Consider the following 19,248-nt stretch of genomic DNA (forward strand, 5'->3'; position numbering starts at 1 on the left):
AGGTGGTAGAGTATGGCTACAGAAAAAAGAAAAGGTAGTCACTGATTAGAAGAGTTTTAATCCATCAGGAGAAACAACAGACATGTGAACACTTAGAAAATTAGTCAATTAAGTAAATTAAGTAATCAAGTAGCCTGGGAAGTATGTTTTAAAAAAAGAGATGAGAATACAGTGGGGTGAGTTGGGAAAATTTCTAGGGATAGAGGGGTATCTTAAGAGTAAAAGATATTTTAGTCATAAGGCCTTGGCATAGCTAATGCTGGCTAATTTAAAAACAATTTGCTTTTCTTCTAGGTTTACAGGAACAGATGGACCCAGTGGCTTTGGCTTCGAGTTGACATTTCGACTAAAGAGAGAAACAGGAGAGTCAGCTCCACCCACTTGGCCAGCAGAGTTAATGCAGGGTTTGGCCAGATATGTGTTCCAGTCAGGTATGGGACCATAAGCAGTTGCCGTCTTTTTTTCCCTTAGGCTAAGGGCCCAATTGATCTTGAAAATATGCACATGTATTTTAATGTCTGTTGAGTTCCATATTCCTATTTGTTAGCTTAGTTTGAAGTATTGTACCACCCCTTCTATTTCTTGACATTCCTGGGACAGGGCTTTATTTGTGCCCTAGAAGAAAAGGTTTTATAGTGTGACCAACTCCATTGTTCCAAACTGCCCAGGATCCATGTTTGCAACCTGACAACTAGACTTTAGATTTGTGATAGGCTGAAAGCCAAATTAATACAAAGCTAAACAGTTTTCTCTCATCTTCTCCATTCCTGTGGTTAGTTTTCCCTTGCTGTCCCTATTTGTTGGGGTTGCAATCATAAGCTGCAGCCTTGTTTTCTACCTCAGGCTGGACTTGAAGGATTTGGCTGGGAGGGAAGGGGTTTATTTGGTAAGCAATAGGGAACCATGGAAAATTGTTGAGCTTGAGAATGATATCCTTTCTAAGGCTTGTTTCCATACTTCATGAAAGAGATAAAACAAAACAGATTGGGCCTTAGACAGCCCTCAACATTGTTTTTCATGCAGTTGATTCAGGTATTCATAGCTTGTAGGAGAGGAGGTAACTAATCAGGAAAGAGCGACTTTGTACCAGGAGCCCTATTCTTTTTAAAAAAATATATTTTGATGCCTTTTGTTTTCATTTACATCATTGTCATCTCTTGGAAAGGACACCCTCCCCTATATGAACCCCCCTTTATAACAAGAAGAATAGTTAAGTAAAAACCTCTGGTACTGTGTTCACACATGATAATTCACATAATGTTCTGCCTTAGTCACCTATCTTGCTGGTTGGAAGTATATGCTTCATTTGCTGTCCTTTAAGACCATTGTTGCTTTCTCAGTTACTCAAGAGTTCAGCTTCCTTCATATGACCTCTTAAAAAATATCTTCTTTTTAATTATTAATTTAACTTCCATCAACAGTTTCAAATATTTCACTCTATGAAGGACAAAAAAAGTATTTTGCTTGAAAACATGAACTTCTTGTACATATACTTTCATAGCTTATATTTAACATGATGTTAACAAAATTACTGTGTTCTTTTTTTTGTTTTCTTCAGTATAATTTTGTTTTATTGATATTTTCCCTGTTTTTCCATCTCATTACCTGCATATTTACTCTACCTTTCAGTAGAAGTTCTCCCATTTAAAAAATAATATAGTCAAACAAAACATTTCAGTACATCCTTAATGGCTGTCAATATATGTCTCACTTTGTATCTTTAATCTATCTCCTCTTTGCCAAGAAGAGAGCAGTATATAAATGCGAATAGTTCTGTTGGTTTTACTCACTTCCACTTTGCATTAATTCATTGAATAGCTAACCAGGTTCTCTTTATCCACCATATTCATCATTTTTTACAGTATTTTTTACATTTTAAACAATATTTTCCATATTACATAGTATGCCAGTTCCACAATTTGTTTTCCATTCTCCATTTAGGGGATAGCTGCCCTACTTTGTTGCTGAACAAAAACTGCTTCTATAAATATTTTTGTGCATATTGACCCTTTGCTTCTTTCTTTGATCTTTTTGGAATATATGCCTAATAGTGTTATTTCTAGGTCAAAGGGTATACATAGTTTAGTGATTTTGGGGGGCAATAGTTCCTTATTGCTTTCTAGAATGGTTGGATGAATTCATAGCTCTACCACAAGATCCAGTCCCAATCTCTTTGGAACTCTGGGCTCATGATTGGTAAGCATTCACCATAGCTGAAATCCAGATTTACCATTCTGCTCTCTGGCCATTTTCATCCCATGCCTTGTTGTACCTCACCCCTCCTTCTTGCTTTTTTATGCTAAATATAAAATTAGCAGTTATATCAACACTACCAAAACCACTCTCTACTACTCTTCTGTATGCTTTGTTTTTCCCTACTAGACTGTTATTGTGGTGGCAGGAATTATTTTGATTGCCTTTATTTATATTTCCAGAACTGGCAAAGGAAGCTCTTAATATAAGCTTCCATTCCATTCCATCTCCCTCATTTTAAAGATGAGGAAACTGCAGATTGTACAAGAGCCAACTAGACTGCTATGCTTTATTCCCTGGGCCACCTTGCTGCCTCTGTGAAGTAATGATGCTTCAGTTCACACTGTACTACAAAAACCTTCACAGCAACCCTACCATAATGGTCCAGTTACTTTTGGTCCTGGTTATGAGTTTAGTTATGTTTAATGTGTAATTGTATACGTATAATAAATATAAATGTATAATTGCAAAGCAATGAGACTGATTCTGTGAGCCTCATAGGAAAATCAAAGTCATTACTATATAAAGTCATATCTGGCAGACTGCTGGCAAATGGTAAAATGAAGAGTAGTAGAGAGTAAGATTTTAAAGCGTCCAAAGCCTGACCTTTGATTAGGAGGTGATAATGATCCAAAGTAAGTAGGGAAACTAACTTCTTAAACTTGCTGGACTGTCCAAAGTCTCTTTAGCTCTGTTCCCTTTGGTCTTCATTAGACTGCCTCCTTAACTCTGCTCAGAGTATTCTTCCCTTGCCCTGGCCTGCCCCACTATCTTCCTTCATGCTTAAGTAGTATGTATGTTTCACCACATTATTTGCTGAAAAATAGACATTTCTGATGTAGTATAGGGAGAAAAGCACTGGACCAGAAGTGAGAAGATTTGGTGAATCCTATAGCTAATTTGTGTGATTTTAGGCAAGTTACCAAGCATTTCTGATTCTATTTCATCTATAAAAATGGATATTATGAACATTTTAGTGGATATGGGAGTCTTCCTTTGGGCTTTTACAATCTTTAGAATGCATGCTTAGCAGTGGAGTCCTTGGGTCAAACAGTATGGGTATTTTATTTTTCCTTTTAACTGTTTTTTTTTCAAATCACATGCATTTATTATCCCTTTTCTCCCACCACTGAAAACAGAAAAAAACCCCAAAATCCTTGTAACAAACTTGCAAGGTCAAGCAAAAAAAAAAAAATGCTTGCACTGGCCATATCCAAAAATATTTATATCATCCTGCATGAGTCTGTCACTTCTCTTTCAGGAGGTTGGTGTGAAATTTTATCATTGGCCCTCTGGAATCTTGGTTGGTCACTTGATTAGAGTTCTTAAGTCTTTCAAAATTAATTTTCTTTTCTTTTTGTTTTTATATAATTAATTCATTTATTTTTAGTTTTCAGCATTCACTTCTGTAAGATTTTGAATTTTAAATTTTCTCCCCCTCTCCTCCTCCCTCCCCAAGATAGCATGCAGTCTAATATAGGCTCTTCTTATACATTCATATTAAACATATTTTCACATTAGTCATGATGTAAAGAAGAATTAGAACTAATTAGAACAAGAAAAAAAAATAAAACAACAAAAGAAAAGGAGAGTAAATAGTGTGCTTCCATGTACATTCATATTCCAAGGATCTTTCTCTGGATGTGGATAGCATTTTCTATCGTGAGCCTTGTGGAATTGTCTTAGATCCTTGCTTTGCTGAGAAGAACTAAGTCTGTCAGTCAGTCATCACATAATGTGGCTGTTACTGTGTACAGTATTCTCCTGGTTCTGTTCATTTCAATCAGCATTAGTTCATATAATACTTCCCATGTTTTTCTGAAGTCTGCCTGCTCATCATTTCTTATAGCACAATAGTATTCCATTACATTCATATACTATAACTTGTTCAGCCATTCCTCAGTTGATAGGTACCACCTCCTCAGTTTCCAGTTCTTTGCTACCACAAAAAAAGCTGCTATAAATACTTTTATACATAGGTCCTTTTTCCCTTTTTGTGATCTCTTTGGGATACAGACCTGGTATCACTGGATCAAAGGGTATACACAGTGTGACTGCCCTTTGGACATAGTTCAGAATTGCTCTCCAGAATAGTTGGATCAGTTCACAACTCCACCAACAATGCATTCGTGTTCCAGTTTTCCCACATCTCCAACATTTATTGTTTTACTGTTTTGTCAGTCAGATAGGCATTGTATGGTACCTCATAGTCATTTTGATTTGTATTTTTCTAATCAATAGTGATTTAGAGCATTTTTTCATATGACTATAGAGAGCTTTAATTTCTTCCTCTGAAAACTACCTGTTCCAAAAATATTTTTCTAAAAAGTATTTATTATATGAATTGTTCTTCTTCTTTTACTCTATATCACTTCAGATAAGTTTTTCCCAATTTCCCTGACAACTGTCCTTTTTATTATTACTTGTTGCTCAGAAATATTCCATTACATTCATAAACAAGTCCTAAATTGACGGACACCTCCTTCTTAGCTTCCAGTTCCTTGCTATTACAGAAAGAACTACTGTAAATATTTTTGTATATATGGGTCTTTTCCATCTTTCTTTGGTGTGTAAGTCTAATAATTATGGTGGGGTCAGAAGGTATAGTGACTTTTTGAATATGGTTTCAAATTACTTTCCAGAATGACTGGATCACTTCACAACTCCACCAACCATGCATTAACGTGCCTATTTTCCTGAAGCCTTTGAGCTTCATTTGTAATTTTTCTTTTTTGTCATCTTTGCCAGTTTGATGTTTGTGAAGTAGGATCTCAGAATTATTTTAATTTCTCTGATTAGTAAGTTGGAGCATTTTTTCATATGATTGTTGTTAGACTATTTCTTTTGAAAACCACCTATTTAGATCCTTTGATCAATTGGGGAATGGCCCTAATTCTTAAAATTTGAAACAGTCCTTCATACATCATGGAAATTATAATTTTTTCACAGAAACTTGCCTCATTGTTTTTCTAGTTAACTATTTATGCCTAATTTAATACCTTTGGTTTTGTTTGTACAAAAATTGTCCTCTTTATCTTCTATAAATCTCTGTATCTTATTTGGTTATTCACAGGCTCTTCCTCTCCTGTAGATCTGAAAAGTAACTTCTCCTTGTTCCTTTAATTTTTTTAAATGTGACCTTTTATATATAAGTCATGTATCCATTTGGTATGAGGTGTTAGTCTGAGCCTAAATTCTTCCATACAGATTTCTAATTTTCCTAGTAGTTTTTAGTAAATATAGTGAGGTCTTAGCCTTTGTAATTGTGGTCTTTTGGTTTATCAAATACTAGGCTAATTTTTTTGTTTTGTTTTGTATGTTGTGTACCTAATTTAGTCAACTGATTAACCTCTTTATTTTTAGCTATTAGCAAAAAAATTTTTATGCTTACTGCTTTGAAGTACAAATGGAAATCTGGTACTGTTTAGCTCTTTTTCTTTTCACCTTCCATTCCATTTTTTTTCCATTATTCCCTTTGAGATGCTTGCCTTTTTGTTCTTCCAGATGAATTTCATTTTTTTCCAAGGTCTATAAAATAATTCTTTGGTAGTTTGATATGGTGCCGAACAAGTAAATTTAGATTGAATTGTCATTTTTGTTCTGTTGGTTTGGCCTACTGATAAACGATATTCGTTCAGTTATTTGGGTCTATCTTTATTTCTGTGAAGAGTGTTTCATTGTTGAATTCACAGAATTTCTGTGTGTGTGTGTGTGTGTGTGTGTGTGTGTGTGTGTGTCATAGTGCGTAGACTTAAAGTATCTTTTATATTCTGTAGTTATTTAAAATAGAATTTGTCTTTCTACTTCCATTTTCTGTTGTTTTGTTAGTCGTATTCAGAAATGCTGATTATTTATTTTATATGCTTGTAACTTTGCTGAATTTGTTTCCATTTTTTAGTTTATTTTCTAAATAAAACACAATCTAAAAAAGTGATAATTTTGTTTTATCTTTACCAAGGTCGGGCATTTTTAATTATTTTGTAAGCATAATTCCAAATTACACTCTAGATTGGGCTTATTCACAGTTCTACCCTCATTGAACTGGTGTTGCTATCCTTCTGCAGTCCTTCCATCTCTGACCATTCTCATTTTTATCATCCTTGTCAATTTACTGAATATGAGGCAAAACCCCAGAGCTTTTCTGATTTTCATCTCCGATTATTAGTGATTTGAAGCAGTCTCTAATATAATTATCAATAGAGAGCAATTTTCGAGAACCGTTTATCCATATCCCCAGGATTGTTTGTCCATATCTACAGATTTGACCTCCCACATGGGAATGGCTCTCAGTCCCCACACATATTGGAACCAGACTCTCACCAGAGACACCTGACAAAGACACCTTCTTAATGAAAATCTTCACTCCTCTCCTAGCTGCATCTCTGTCCTGTTTGTGCAAAAGCTGCTCTACTTCATACAATTGAAATAATTCATTTTACAGCTTGTGGTCTTCTCTATTCCTTATTTGGTTAAGTATCTTCCCCCCCAATGTGGCTATGGATGGTTCCTGATCTGGTTCACGTCTAAATTGTTTTATGGTATGACCTTTAATACAGAGATCTCATATCCACTTTTGAATTTATTATATATAATGCAAGATGTTGGTCTCATTTATGCCTGACTGCCTTCCAAAGTTTTCCCAGAAGTTCTGGTCATATAGAGAGCCCTGACCCAAGTTTTTTATTATCTTCCCAGGTTTGTTGATACTGAGTTATTGAATTCATTTGTTTCTGATTTTTCTTTACATGGTCTGTTCCCACTGATCTAGTTTTCTATTTTTTTTAACAAATATCAAATAGTTTTGATGATTGTTGCATTGTACTATAATTTAGGGGCTGCTAGGTGATGCAGTGGATAGAGTGCTGGGCCTAGAGTCAGGAAAATTCATCTTCCTGGGTTCAGATATGGCCTCAGATAGTTGCTGGGCAAGTCACTTAATCCTGTTTGTTTCAGTTTCCTCATCTTTAAAATGACCATTTCATCAGTGTCTTTGCCCAAAAAATCCCATGACTAAAAACAACTCAACAACCATAATTTGATATCAAAAAGTATTATTCCTCCTTCATTCTTTCTTTTAAAAAAAATTTCCCTTGAGATTCTGGTCCTTTTGTTCCTTCAATTGAATTGTGTTACTATTTTGTTTAGTTCTGTGAAGGACCTCTTTGGTAGTTTGATCACTGTGGCAGTAAATCTGCAAATTAACTTAGGTAGGACTGTTTTTGTTTTTTTTTTATTAATTGAGACAGATCAACTATGAGCAATGAATATCCCTCCAATTAAATAGATTTTTTATTTCTTTAAATATTGTTTTGTAATTGTATCATATCTTCACTGTGTCTTGGTAGAATAACTCCCGTATCTGTTATTCATTTAATAGTTATTGTAATTGGACTTTTCCTTTCTATTTCCCCAGGATTTTGTTTGTTGTTTCTATATTTTGGGGGGATTTATTTTGTACCCTGCTATTTTACCAAAGCTATCAATTGTATTAGTTTCTTTGTTAATATTCTATGTAAACAGTCATGTCATCAACAAGTAGGGATAATTTTGTTTCCTCTTTGCCCATACCGATGTCCTTACCTTATTTTTTATTAACCTTAGTGAAATTGTAAACATTCCTAGAACTGTGTCAAATAGTAGTAAAGAAAAGGAATATACTTGCTTTACTCCTATATTTATTGAGAAAGCTTCTTTTTTCACATTGCAAGTGATGCTTGCTTTGGTTTTAGATAAATACTTTATCATATTAAAAATGGCCCTTTGTGCTTCTGCTTATAAAATTTTTAGCATAAACGAATGTTGTCCCTTGTCAAAGGCATTTTTTTACATTTACTGATATAACCCTGTTGTTTGGGATATGTTTGTTTTTAAGATGATTATGTTAATTACTTTGCTAATGTTGAACTATTCTTGCATCCCTCATGTAAATGCAACTTTGTCATAGTGAATAGTTGTGGGGGTTTTTTTTACATATTTTTATAGTCTTTTTATTAGGATTTTATGTAAAATTTTTGAGTCAGTACTTAGTGATTAACAAACGTTTATTAAGATCATACAGCATTGAAAACACTTTGAAGGCACTGGGAGTGAGAAAGCAAAGACATCCCATTTTTCCTAGGGGATACCATATGGATACAAATAAATACAAAGTAATTTAAGAAAAAAGAAAGCACTAATAGCTTGGTAGGGGAGAGAAGGGTGGTAAGGCGCCTTTGAAAGTAACACTTGAGCTGAGTTTTGAATGATATGTAAAGATTGTGAGAGGCAGAAGTATGGAGGGGATGTGGTGCAAGTACAGGGAACTAGAGAAATTGCCTGGGCACAGACATGGAAAGGGAGGTAGAATTAATGAGCTTGTATTTTATCCTAAAGGCTAGAGGGGGGCTACAAAAGGTTGTTTTGTTTTCATTTTAGCAGATTTTGTTTATTATTTCAAGTAAACAAAATAAAAAATGACAACATATTCATCAGCTCAGTGGCATATTAGCTACAGGGAAATGTGGAGAAAGGGTGGACATTGAAGTACAAAATAATGTTAAGAGTTTACAAAAATTGTGTCTTTCTTTAACCAACAGTTCCACATGTATCAGGACTTCATTTTTGCTAGGTCTGTCATTCTTTGCTGAGTCAGTCTTGGCTTTATTGTCTTGTTTTTATTAGGTAGCCCACCAGCTAATTCCCTACCAGTCATCTCACTATCCAACTCCTATCATGGCTGACCAACCTCATGAAAATCCTGCTAATTCTATGTTCACTTTATTTTTCAAGTTCTCCATTATGCTGCTTTCGTCAGCTAACTACCTTGCCATCCACTCCCAACATCTTATGACTTGAGTTAGGTTATGTCTCCACATTTTCAAGCTGTTTTTCTGTAAAATGAGGGTGATAATGTGAAGGAAGTAATTTTTTAAAACACTTACGAATGTGCTTCTTTAATGATTTAGTTGGATTTTCTCTGCTACAGCTGTGGTCTGCTAGCATATCCAGATAGCTTGGGGGATCCTACTGCTACCACTAAATGATGGCTCTGTAACAGTTGTCAGCAGGTTGAGGCACCACAAAGGAGCCACCTATATTGATTCAGTTTGCTGCTATGCTTCCTTTCATGCTGCCCCTATTAAGCTTTTCTCTTTGTGGTGTTCTCCACAAACCCAGTGCTAGACCTTTTTTTACCTCTTTGATTGTTACCCGCTACTGTGACCTGCCTGATCTAATTTTCAGAAGTGATAAATATAATCACAGAACTAGGAGCAAAGAACTTATATTTCAACAGAAATAATACAGATGCATGTACCTTGTATCATCAAATATATGAAAAGTTAAGTATATATCTGATCTTATTTTAGGTTAACTAGGGAAGCTTGCTAGTTAAAGGAACCAGTGTTATGAATATTTTAATATACTGAATATATTTATCAATTGGTGTTTCTTTCTTATGAGTAATCAGTCTTTACTGTATTTGTTTTGTAAGATCTGAGTATGTGAGCCAGGTGTTTGTTGTCCTAATAGCAAAGTCCCTTCTGGAGACTTAGAGGATATAGAAGATGTTTTCCTGAAACATCATAAGGTTAGGACAGAGGAAGTATAAAGTAGTTCCCTAAAATAGGTAAAGAGCAGTCAGTTAAGGGATCTCCAGTACGTAGACTGTTGGAGCTCTCATTCTATTAAAAGCAGAGTATTTGACAAATTTTTGCCTTGCTTGGGTCAACAGTTTCATTTTTTACAAGTTAGAAGCAGCAGTGAGGGAAAAGATTACCCTTGACTTAATTCTCCCCAACAAAGAAGAACTTGGTGGTTACAGGAAAGCAAGAGAAATAGTGGGTAAAAGTGTACATGACATCCTGGAATTTTTGGTGTAGCCAAGAAAGAAGAAAAAATGGACAATCAAATATGCATCTTGCTTTAGGGTAGTGGACTATGATAGACATAGTCCCATGACCTGAGACTAAGGAAAAAATGGCGTAAGAGGAGAAAGAGTGATTTAAAAATGAAACTCTGGCAATTTAATTGTGAGATGGTCTTGTTGAGGAAGACACTGGAGAGGCATCTAAAAGAAAGCTACACAGAGAATTCAACTTTAGAAATGTGTACAAAGACTGGAAACAGTGACATATGTGGCCAAGAACAGATACAAAAGACTGCCACAAACCTATCAAAATAGTTTCAGGAAAGCTAAAGTTCAGAATGTGGGGAAGCTGCTAAAAAAGAAAGCTAAAAGACAACAAAAGGGGCTTTAATGTTATATTCCAAACAAGAAAGAAACTAATTTTTTTTTTCTTAGAGTAGAAGGTATAAATATTAAGAGATGAAAGAAAATAGAATTTCTCAAGTTCTTTTTTGCTTCTGCCTTCTTTGTCAAAGTGTAAATAATCTTCATATTGGAAAAGAGAGAGCAAACAGAGGGAATTGATGCTCAAGATATTGGTAAGGAGATAATAGGAAAGCATCCATTTGCACTAAATGATTTCACATGTCCTGATTTAGATACATCGTATCTCAGGGTACAGAAAGAACTTTTTGGAAGTAATCACTGGACCACTGTTGAAAATCTTTGAGAAATCATACTGATCGAGAAGAAATACTAGCAGACTAGAGATTTGTATATGTCTTGACTTTCAAAAGATAGGGAAAGGTGGATGCTATAAAGTATAGGCTTGATCCTTTGCAAAATTCAGCAATTATGAAAAAGAAAACTTGTGAGGAAAATGATGATTAGTAGGAGCTGACTTGGGGTCACTAATAAGTCATGCCAAACAAACAAGTCATACTTCATTTCTTTCCTGTGAAGCAGGAAAAGGGAGGCATAATGTTTGAACATCTAGAATATTGTATACTGTTTTGGGTACCACATATTAAGTGAAACATTGCCAAATCCATAAGAGAGAGACTAGAGTCATGATGAGACTGAAAAATAATGTCATGTAAGGATTAGTTGAAGGAACTGGAAATCTTTGGCCTAGAGCAGAGAAGTATCCTTTAGTTCCATTGGGAGGAGCTTATTTCCCAACTTCAGGGAGGCCTTGATTTGCCAGCCTCAGTAGAGTCAAAATAAGTATTAAATGCCTGCTATGTTCCAGGTACTTCACTAAGTGCTGAGGATACAGTGAAAGGCAAAAGACAATCCCTGTTCTCAAGGAGCTCATGTTCTAATTTGAGAGACATGAAAAACAACTATGTGCAAACAAGATATATACAGGATAAACTGGAGATAAGCCAGACAGAATACTCCTGGAATTAGTTTGTTCTTTGTCTTGATATTGTTGAGGCTTAACCTCAGATTACAATTGAATTCACTTAAGTTTTTTGAGAAGTGTGGACTCCCAGTCCAAAAACTAAAACTAATGATTCCAGTGCTTCACTTGTCCAGTTAATTGGCAATCTCAGGAGATGTGTGTTGAGTTGAATTTATAGTTTTAGGGTACAAGGGAGTTGGACAAAAAAGCATTTCAGGGAAAATCTCCTTAGCTTTTAGAACCTGTAGTTAATCAGACTGACACTGGCAAACAAGTTTGCCCATAGAGTGGGTTATTAAAAGAAAAAAGTATCAGTCACATACTTTTGTCAACCAGGTTCCCCCTATGTCCAGCGCGTAGCACTGTGTTCTAGGTAAGCTAGAGATAAAGAAGACTTTATGCCTATTTTCCAGAAACTTTTAGTTTAATAAGAGGATAAGATATGGAAATATATAAATATGATAATACAGATTAGAATTCAGTGCTTCCACTGAAATGCTCTTCCCATATCTCACAGCATAGATATAACAGCATTTACATAGTACTTTCAGGTTTACATATATAATCCTGGATTCTTGAAGGCTATGCTGGCAATTTTGGTATGTTCCACAAAGGTAGAATAGTTTTCACTACAGGAAGCATGAGGGCCAGTTTGGAGAAGCTTGTTATCAGGAGTGATTGAATTGTTCACTGTAACGGCTCTCAAAAATGATTTGCTGTATTGTAGAAGGATTGTCTGTGTCAGTTTAGGGAGAGCCTATACCAGCAAACTTATGCATCCTTGAAAAATTGAAGTAAGAGTGTGGGAAGAAGATCAAATGAGTGGGGGAAAGGAACGAAACAAATACAAAATTTCTTGGCCTGAGATAGACCAGTTATGCATGTTAAACTATTTGCAGTTGGGACTTGGGAGAGATCAGCCAGTGTCCGACACATCATACAGTTCAGACTAACCAGTCCATCGTGTTTCCTGTCTCTCCATTTGGTAGTGGTAGGTGACACAGCCTTCCTCTTCAAGTCAGAGATAGTTTTTCAAAGACTGAATTTTTATAATATATAACTTTGTATAAGTAAGGAAAATTTTCCTTGAGTTTCCTGCCTTTCCTAATGTTAAAATCTGATGTATTTATATTATAATTTATAAGTCACTTAGGAAGTATTTTGGTTTTTCTACAGCTAAAGCAGGACAAATATGAACCTAGCACTGATTGGCACAGACATATTTACATCTTCATTAATTCCCAGGAGTTCATTTACAGAAAGTGAGGAGATTTGATGAACAAATGTTGCCCTTGTACAACGTTTGTATAAAAAACCACATTTCCTTTTAATGTGTTTGGATTTATTTTCACTTCAAATAAAGCACAATCTGACTTGTGTTAGCCCCTGACCCTGCCCCCCCAAATAAACTCCAGTGGTTTTCTGTCACTTCCAGGATCAAATATAAAGTCTGGCTTGTCCTTCAAAACCTGATTCATCTTCTATCCCATCTTTCCAGTCTTCTTACACCTTAAACACACACAGACACACACACACACACACACACACACACACACACACACACACACACACACACACACACACAGCCGTCCCCTGACTTTCTTGGCTTCCTTCAAATCCCAGGTAAAATCCTTTCTGTAGCTTTATAGGAAATCTTTTCTGATCTTTCTTCATGCTAATGCCTTTCTCTGTGTTGATTATCTTCAATTTATCCTGTATGTAACTTGTTTGTTCCTAGTAATTCATGTTGTTTCCTCCATTATATTAGGAGCTCCTTGACAGTAGAGACTGTCTTTCACCCTTCTTTATATCCTCAGTGCCTGATAGATATAAATGCTTATTGATGGACTTCCTCAGTGTTATCTGTTAGCATCATGGCTACTTACCACAGGCACTGTTGCTTCAGTTCAGCAATACTTCCGCAACCCAATTCTCAATTTTTTATCCTGGCAACCTTAAATTCATTATACACTCTCCTTGCAGAGTGGCTTCACAGTTGACAGCCATTTCAGCCCCAGAGAATGAAATGACTGAAATTTCCTAGCTCTGCAGTTGATCTTTCCCCTGAGCACCCCCAAGCCCCCACCTAAATCTTGTACTAGTAGGCCCCAGCATGGCAATCTCTGTGACATTATTCTGTACATTCTTGTCTTGTATATGCTTGGCTAAGCAGGAAAAAGATAGGTAAATTAATCTTGTATTAATTAAATTATTAACCCCCATTTTAATGATAGATGGATTTAAGACACAAGAGAGAGAGTGACTCAGCATAGCATGCAGAGTAAGGTGTTTGTATTTCATGGTTGTAGTTCAGCTTTCATCATTAATAAGTTCCCAGGCTGCCTTTTCTATGGATGTCCCCCATGTGTGTAATCTTAATATCTTTGCCTCAAGTAAATTTTTCTGAACTGCTCTATCAATACCGATGAAATTGTCAGGTTTTCCTTCCAGTCGTCCCAGCTGACAAAGTGAAGCCAAATGGAGCTGCCTGGTTAGATTAATATCATTTTTCTTACTTTTGGTCCTTTTTATTTTCTGACTTTTCTTTATCTCAGACTGATTTATCCCTTTCTGGATCTGTAAAATACTTTGTTGTTTATCTGTTTGTAATGCTAACCAGCTATATAATCCAGACCAATCCCTGGTTTCTCTATAGATCTTAGAATAATAATGGAGTATATTCCTGATCCACCAAATAACAAATCAGTTGTCCAGAATAAATTTGTCATATAACTGCAAACCCAAAAGTGGCCTACTATAAACAGGTTTTGCTCAGGAGAGAAATATACACTTGACGGAGGCTTTCTTTTTCTGGTTAGGCCATTGCTTGCTTCTATGTGGTTCACTTTCCTGGTTAGTGAACCACATAGTAGAAGCAAGCAATGGCTGAAGTCTTTGACCATCTAATAAGTTCTCAGGACCTCAGTGAAATGAAGTCTCCTCTGGGCCTAGTTCCCTGAAGATGCAAACTAGAGAGTGATGATAATAGTTCACATTTTTAGAGAGTTGTAAGTTTTAAAAAGCACTTTCCTTTTACTAGACCTGTGAGATGGGTCGTTGAAGATCCCCATGTGAAAACAGAGGGTCAGGAAGCCAAGTCATACAGCTTCTTTCAGCCAAGATCTGAACCCAGGTTCTCTTCACTTCCAAGTCTAGCACTCTCTTCACCCTGACCCACTGTACAGAGAATTACATCACCTGGATTCTACTTGTAGTTTTCCTGCTGGGTTGCTACTTGGCTCTAAGTAGGTCACCAGTCTCTCTGGGACTTTATCTCAGTTGCAAAAGTGGAAGTAAGTTCCTTGCCTTCTTTGCAGAAGTCAGGTACATGTATGGTAAACATAGTGTTAAAGAAAGGAAATAAAATATACTCTTAGATGAAGAGATTTTACTGCTATCCATATGCCCCAAAGAGTTTAAAGATACTAGGAAAAAATCCTATAAACAAGAAACTATTCATAGCAGTCCCTGCCCTTTTTTTATGTAGTAAAGAACTTTTTAAAAAAGCATATGCCCTTTGATCGTTGAATGGATAAATTTTGGGGCATGAAAGTACAAGAAATTATGAAGGTAAAGAATTCATCAAAGTATGGGAAAGTTTATATGAATTGCTGTAGAGTGAAGTGAGTATAACAGGAAAACAGTGTACATAATGACTACAATAATGCAAGTGAAAAAAGCAACACAGAATCCTCCATAATGACCAAAAAGTGCAGCCCTGGGTAAGAAGTGAGAAAAAATATCTCCCTCCCTGATTTTCAGAGGTGGGCGACTATGGAAATAAAATACTATATATACTTGGAGATTTAAAAAACAAAAAAGAAACTAGTGTTAGACTTTTCTATGTGGTGAATTACTGAACTGTTTTTTCCCTGCTTTTTTTATTCTTTGATATAAGGGATGGTTCTTTGGAAGGGGAAGTAGAGAGGGGTACATTAGGAAGCAAAGATGACATAAAAACAAAATGTATCAATAATTTTACTTTGAGAAAGTAGAGGTAGAACTTTCTCTTACTCATCCATAGATATTTTTAGTAACCTAGCCTCCTTAGCCTCAGGGAAGTACTTTGGAGTTTCTTTGCAAAAATGGACTATAAGATGCATTCATTCTACCTTTGATGTTTTTCTCTTAGAGTGATCCTATCAGAGTTGAAATCCTTTGAATTCTTCTTTTTCAGTGACCTAGTCCCGAGATACTCCCTAAGAAGTAGGATCAAAGATTATATTATACATGATGTAGGTAAGAAAGGATCACTTAGCTAAATCTGTTTCAGCCTATGTGATAAGTGGAGATTAGGCCCAAACTCGGGCATTAAAAATTTTTTTCCAATTACATGTAATAATAATCTTTAACATTTAAAAAAATTTTTTGAGTTCTAAGTCCTCTTCTCTCCTTTCTTCCTCTCCTCCTTCATTGAGAAGACAAGCAATTTTTGATATAGGTTATACATGTGCAGTCAATAAAAACATATTTTTATATTAGTTGTGTTGTGAAAGAAAACATAAACTGCAAAAACCCCCCAAAATAGTTTGTTTTTTTTAAAGTATGCTATGATCTACATTCAGACTCTGTTAGTTCTTTCTCTGGAGGTGGATAGCATTTTTTATCATAAATCCTTTGGAATTTGTCTTAGATCATTGTATTTCTGAGAATAACAAAGTCATTCACAATTCATCATACAGTACTGCTGTTACTGTGTACAGCATTCTCCTGGTTCTGCTCCCTTCCCTTTGTATCAGTTCATGTAAGTCTTTCCAGGCTTTTCTGAAATCCACCTACTCATCATTTCTTAATGGAATAACAGTATTCCTTCACAACCATGTACCACAACTTGTTCATTCATTCCCCAGTTGATGGGCATCCTCCTTGAGGGATTTCTAAAGAATTTTTAATTCTTTGCCATAACAAAAAGAGCTGCTATAAATATTTTAGTAATATAGATCCTTATTTTGGTTTTGTTTTGTGATTTCTTGGTTTCTCATAAAGTCATTAGCCTCCATCTGTTCCATTCTAATTTTTAAAGAACTATTTTCTTCAGTGAACTTTTGAACCTCCTTTTCCATTTGGCTAATTCTGCTTTTTAAAGCATTCTTCTCCTCATTGCTTTTTGAACCTCTTTTGCCAATTGAGTTAGCCTATTTTTAAAGGTGTTATTTTCTTCAGCATTTTTTTGGATCTCCTTTAGCAAGGTGTTGACCCACTTTTCATGCTTTTCTTGCATCTCTCTCGTTTCTCTTTCTAATTTTTCCTCCACCTCTCTTACTTGATTTTCAAAATCCTTTTTGAGTTCTTCCATGGCCTGAGACCATTGAATATTTGTTTGGGATACAGAAGTCTTGACTTTTATCTCTTTCCCTGATGGTAAGCATTGTTCTTCCTTATCCGAAAGGATGGAAGAAGATATCTATTCACCAAGAAAGTAACCTTCTGTAGTCTTATTTTTTTTCCCTTTTTTGGGCATTTTCCCAACCAGTTACTTGACTTTTGGGTCCTTTGTCAAGAGTAGGGTATACTCTGGGAATCTGTAAGATTGCAGTTCCTCTAAGCTGGCACAATCAAGCATATACATTGCTCTGGGAGCAGACAGAGATTTTTGTGCCCAGAATCTTAGCAGAGTTTCCTCTCCACAGCCACCTGGCCTCCAGTTCCACCAACCCATCAATGGGGGCTGATTTTCAGATAAGCTGTGGGGGCAGGGCCTCCATTCAGTGTGAAATAAAGATCAGCTCCCTCAGGGCCTCTATACAGGATTGAGGTAATAATCAGTTCCTCAGTGCCCCCAGGGGTTTTACAGTCCAACAATGGATGCGGGCTGCTGTAGGGGCTGCTGTGGGAACTTCTGCTGTCTGCCTGATGTGACCTCTGTGGCCACTGCCTAAGGCCAGAGCTATGGAAGGCCCTTCTCCCTTCCTGGCCAGCTGAAAAAGCCCCTGTCACTGACCTTTGGCCCCTGTGGGTTGAGGGATCTGCCGACCGCTGCTGCTGGGACTGGAGATTCCGCTCCCTAGGTGTCCTCCTTGCAGGGCTGCAGGGCCAAGGCTGGGCTGGGCTCTGCTCCTCGTCCAGTGCAATAGACATTTCCCATGGCCCTTTCAGGTCCCCTTGGGCTGGAAATCTCCTCCACTCTGTTCTCCACTACTGCTGCTCCAAAATTTGTTGAGAGGGTCTCTCTACAGGTATTTTATGGGCTATGTGAGGAGAGCCTACATTTGTGTGTCTTTCTACTCCCCCATCTTGGCTCAGCCCCAGTAATATAGATCCTTTTCCTTTTTCTAAAAAAAAAATGTATCTCCTTGGGTTACAGACCTAGTGGTGGTCTTGCTGGGTCAAAGGGTATACACAGTTTTATAACCTTTTGGGCACAGTTCCAAATTGTTCTCTAAAATGGTTGGACTGATTCACAAATCCACCACATTAGTGTTCCAGTTTTCCCACATCCCTGCCAACGTTTGTCATTTTTCTTTTCTGTCATATCAGCCAGTCTAATAAGTATGAGGTGTGATACCTGAGAGTTAATTTGTATTTCTCTAATCAGTAGTGATTTAGAGCATTTATTCATATGATTTTGATAGCTTTGATTTTTTTCTAAAAACTGCCTTGTTTATATCATTTGACCACTTATCAGTTTTGGGGAATGACTCACATTCTTATAAATTTGACTCAGTTTTCCATATATTTGGAAAATGAGACCTTTATTAGAGAAACTTGCTATAAACATTTCCCTTGTTTTCTCTTTTCCTTCTAATTTTGGCTGCATTGGTTGTGTTTGTGCAAAAACCCTTCTTAATTTAATGTAACCAAAATTATCCATTTTACTTCCTGTAATGCACTCTGTCTCTTGTTTGGTAATAAGTTCTTCCCTTATCCATAGATCTAACATGTAAACTATTCCATGCTCCCCTAATTTGCTTATGGTAGCACCCTTTTATGACTAAACCATGTACACATTTTGACCCTATCTTGGTATATAGTGTGAGATTTTGGCCCATTTCTAGTTTCTGTCAAACTGCTTTCCATTTTTCCCAGCAATTTTTGTCAGGTAATGAGTTCTTATCCCAAAAACTTAGATCTTTGTGTTTATCAGACACTAGATTACAATGGTTATTTACTACTGTATATTATTGTACCTAATCTGTTTCACTTACCATTCTGTTTCTTAGCCAGTACCAGTTTGTTTTGATGATTACTGCCTTGTAATACAGTTTGAAATCTGGTATGAAAACCTTCCATCAGTTGTTTTTTTCATTGATTAACTTTAACACTATTAAGAAAAAGTAGTGTTAGCAAACCTGGAAAGTGGGTTGTTGGTTTGCAAGGTGGAATTTGGATGTGGAAGATCAAGTTTACCCTTTGTCTTATGTCTGATTGTATCAAAGTTTATCCTGCACGTCAGATAGAGGACCCTAGTCTTTTACCTATCCAACCAGTGGACAGGAATAGGCATGCCTTTTTGACATTTACAGGGAATGGGGATGTGTTGTTGATTTAAGGAGACCAGAAAGACAGCAATTCTGTTAATCAACCTGGTATTAATATAACCAGTACAAAGACTTAGTCCTCTAAATTCAAGCGTAAGCATAGGCTATGCTGGTCATAGTTTACCTGGCCCATTTCAGTTATCATTTAGTCTGCCGATCCTGCCATTTGTTCTTGGTGCCTACTTGTCTCTGACCACTCTTTTCTCACCTCAAGGTGATTTCCTTGTTCTGCATAGCTTTCTTAAGATGAAAATTCTTCGTAAATGTCAAAGCACTGAATGAAT

General features: G+C 36.3%; 1 protein-coding gene across 3 annotated transcripts in view; it reads left to right on the forward strand.

Moving 5' to 3' along the window:
- The window catches only part of SUFU (SUFU negative regulator of hedgehog signaling), a 142,746-nt gene that overhangs the window by 42,037 nt on the left and 81,461 nt on the right, over window positions 1-19,248 (forward strand). For all 3 annotated transcript variants that reach the window (XM_072621112.1, XM_072621127.1, XM_072621116.1), the window contains one exon: window positions 295-431. In XM_072621112.1, coding sequence (XP_072477213.1) covers window positions 295-431 — 137 coding nt within the window. The remainder of the gene's footprint in view (window positions 1-294; window positions 432-19,248) is intronic.

This window comes from Notamacropus eugenii, chromosome 1 (genome assembly GCF_028372415.1).
Source record: "Notamacropus eugenii isolate mMacEug1 chromosome 1, mMacEug1.pri_v2, whole genome shotgun sequence".
NCBI classification, from domain to species: Eukaryota; Metazoa; Chordata; class Mammalia; order Diprotodontia; family Macropodidae; genus Notamacropus; species Notamacropus eugenii.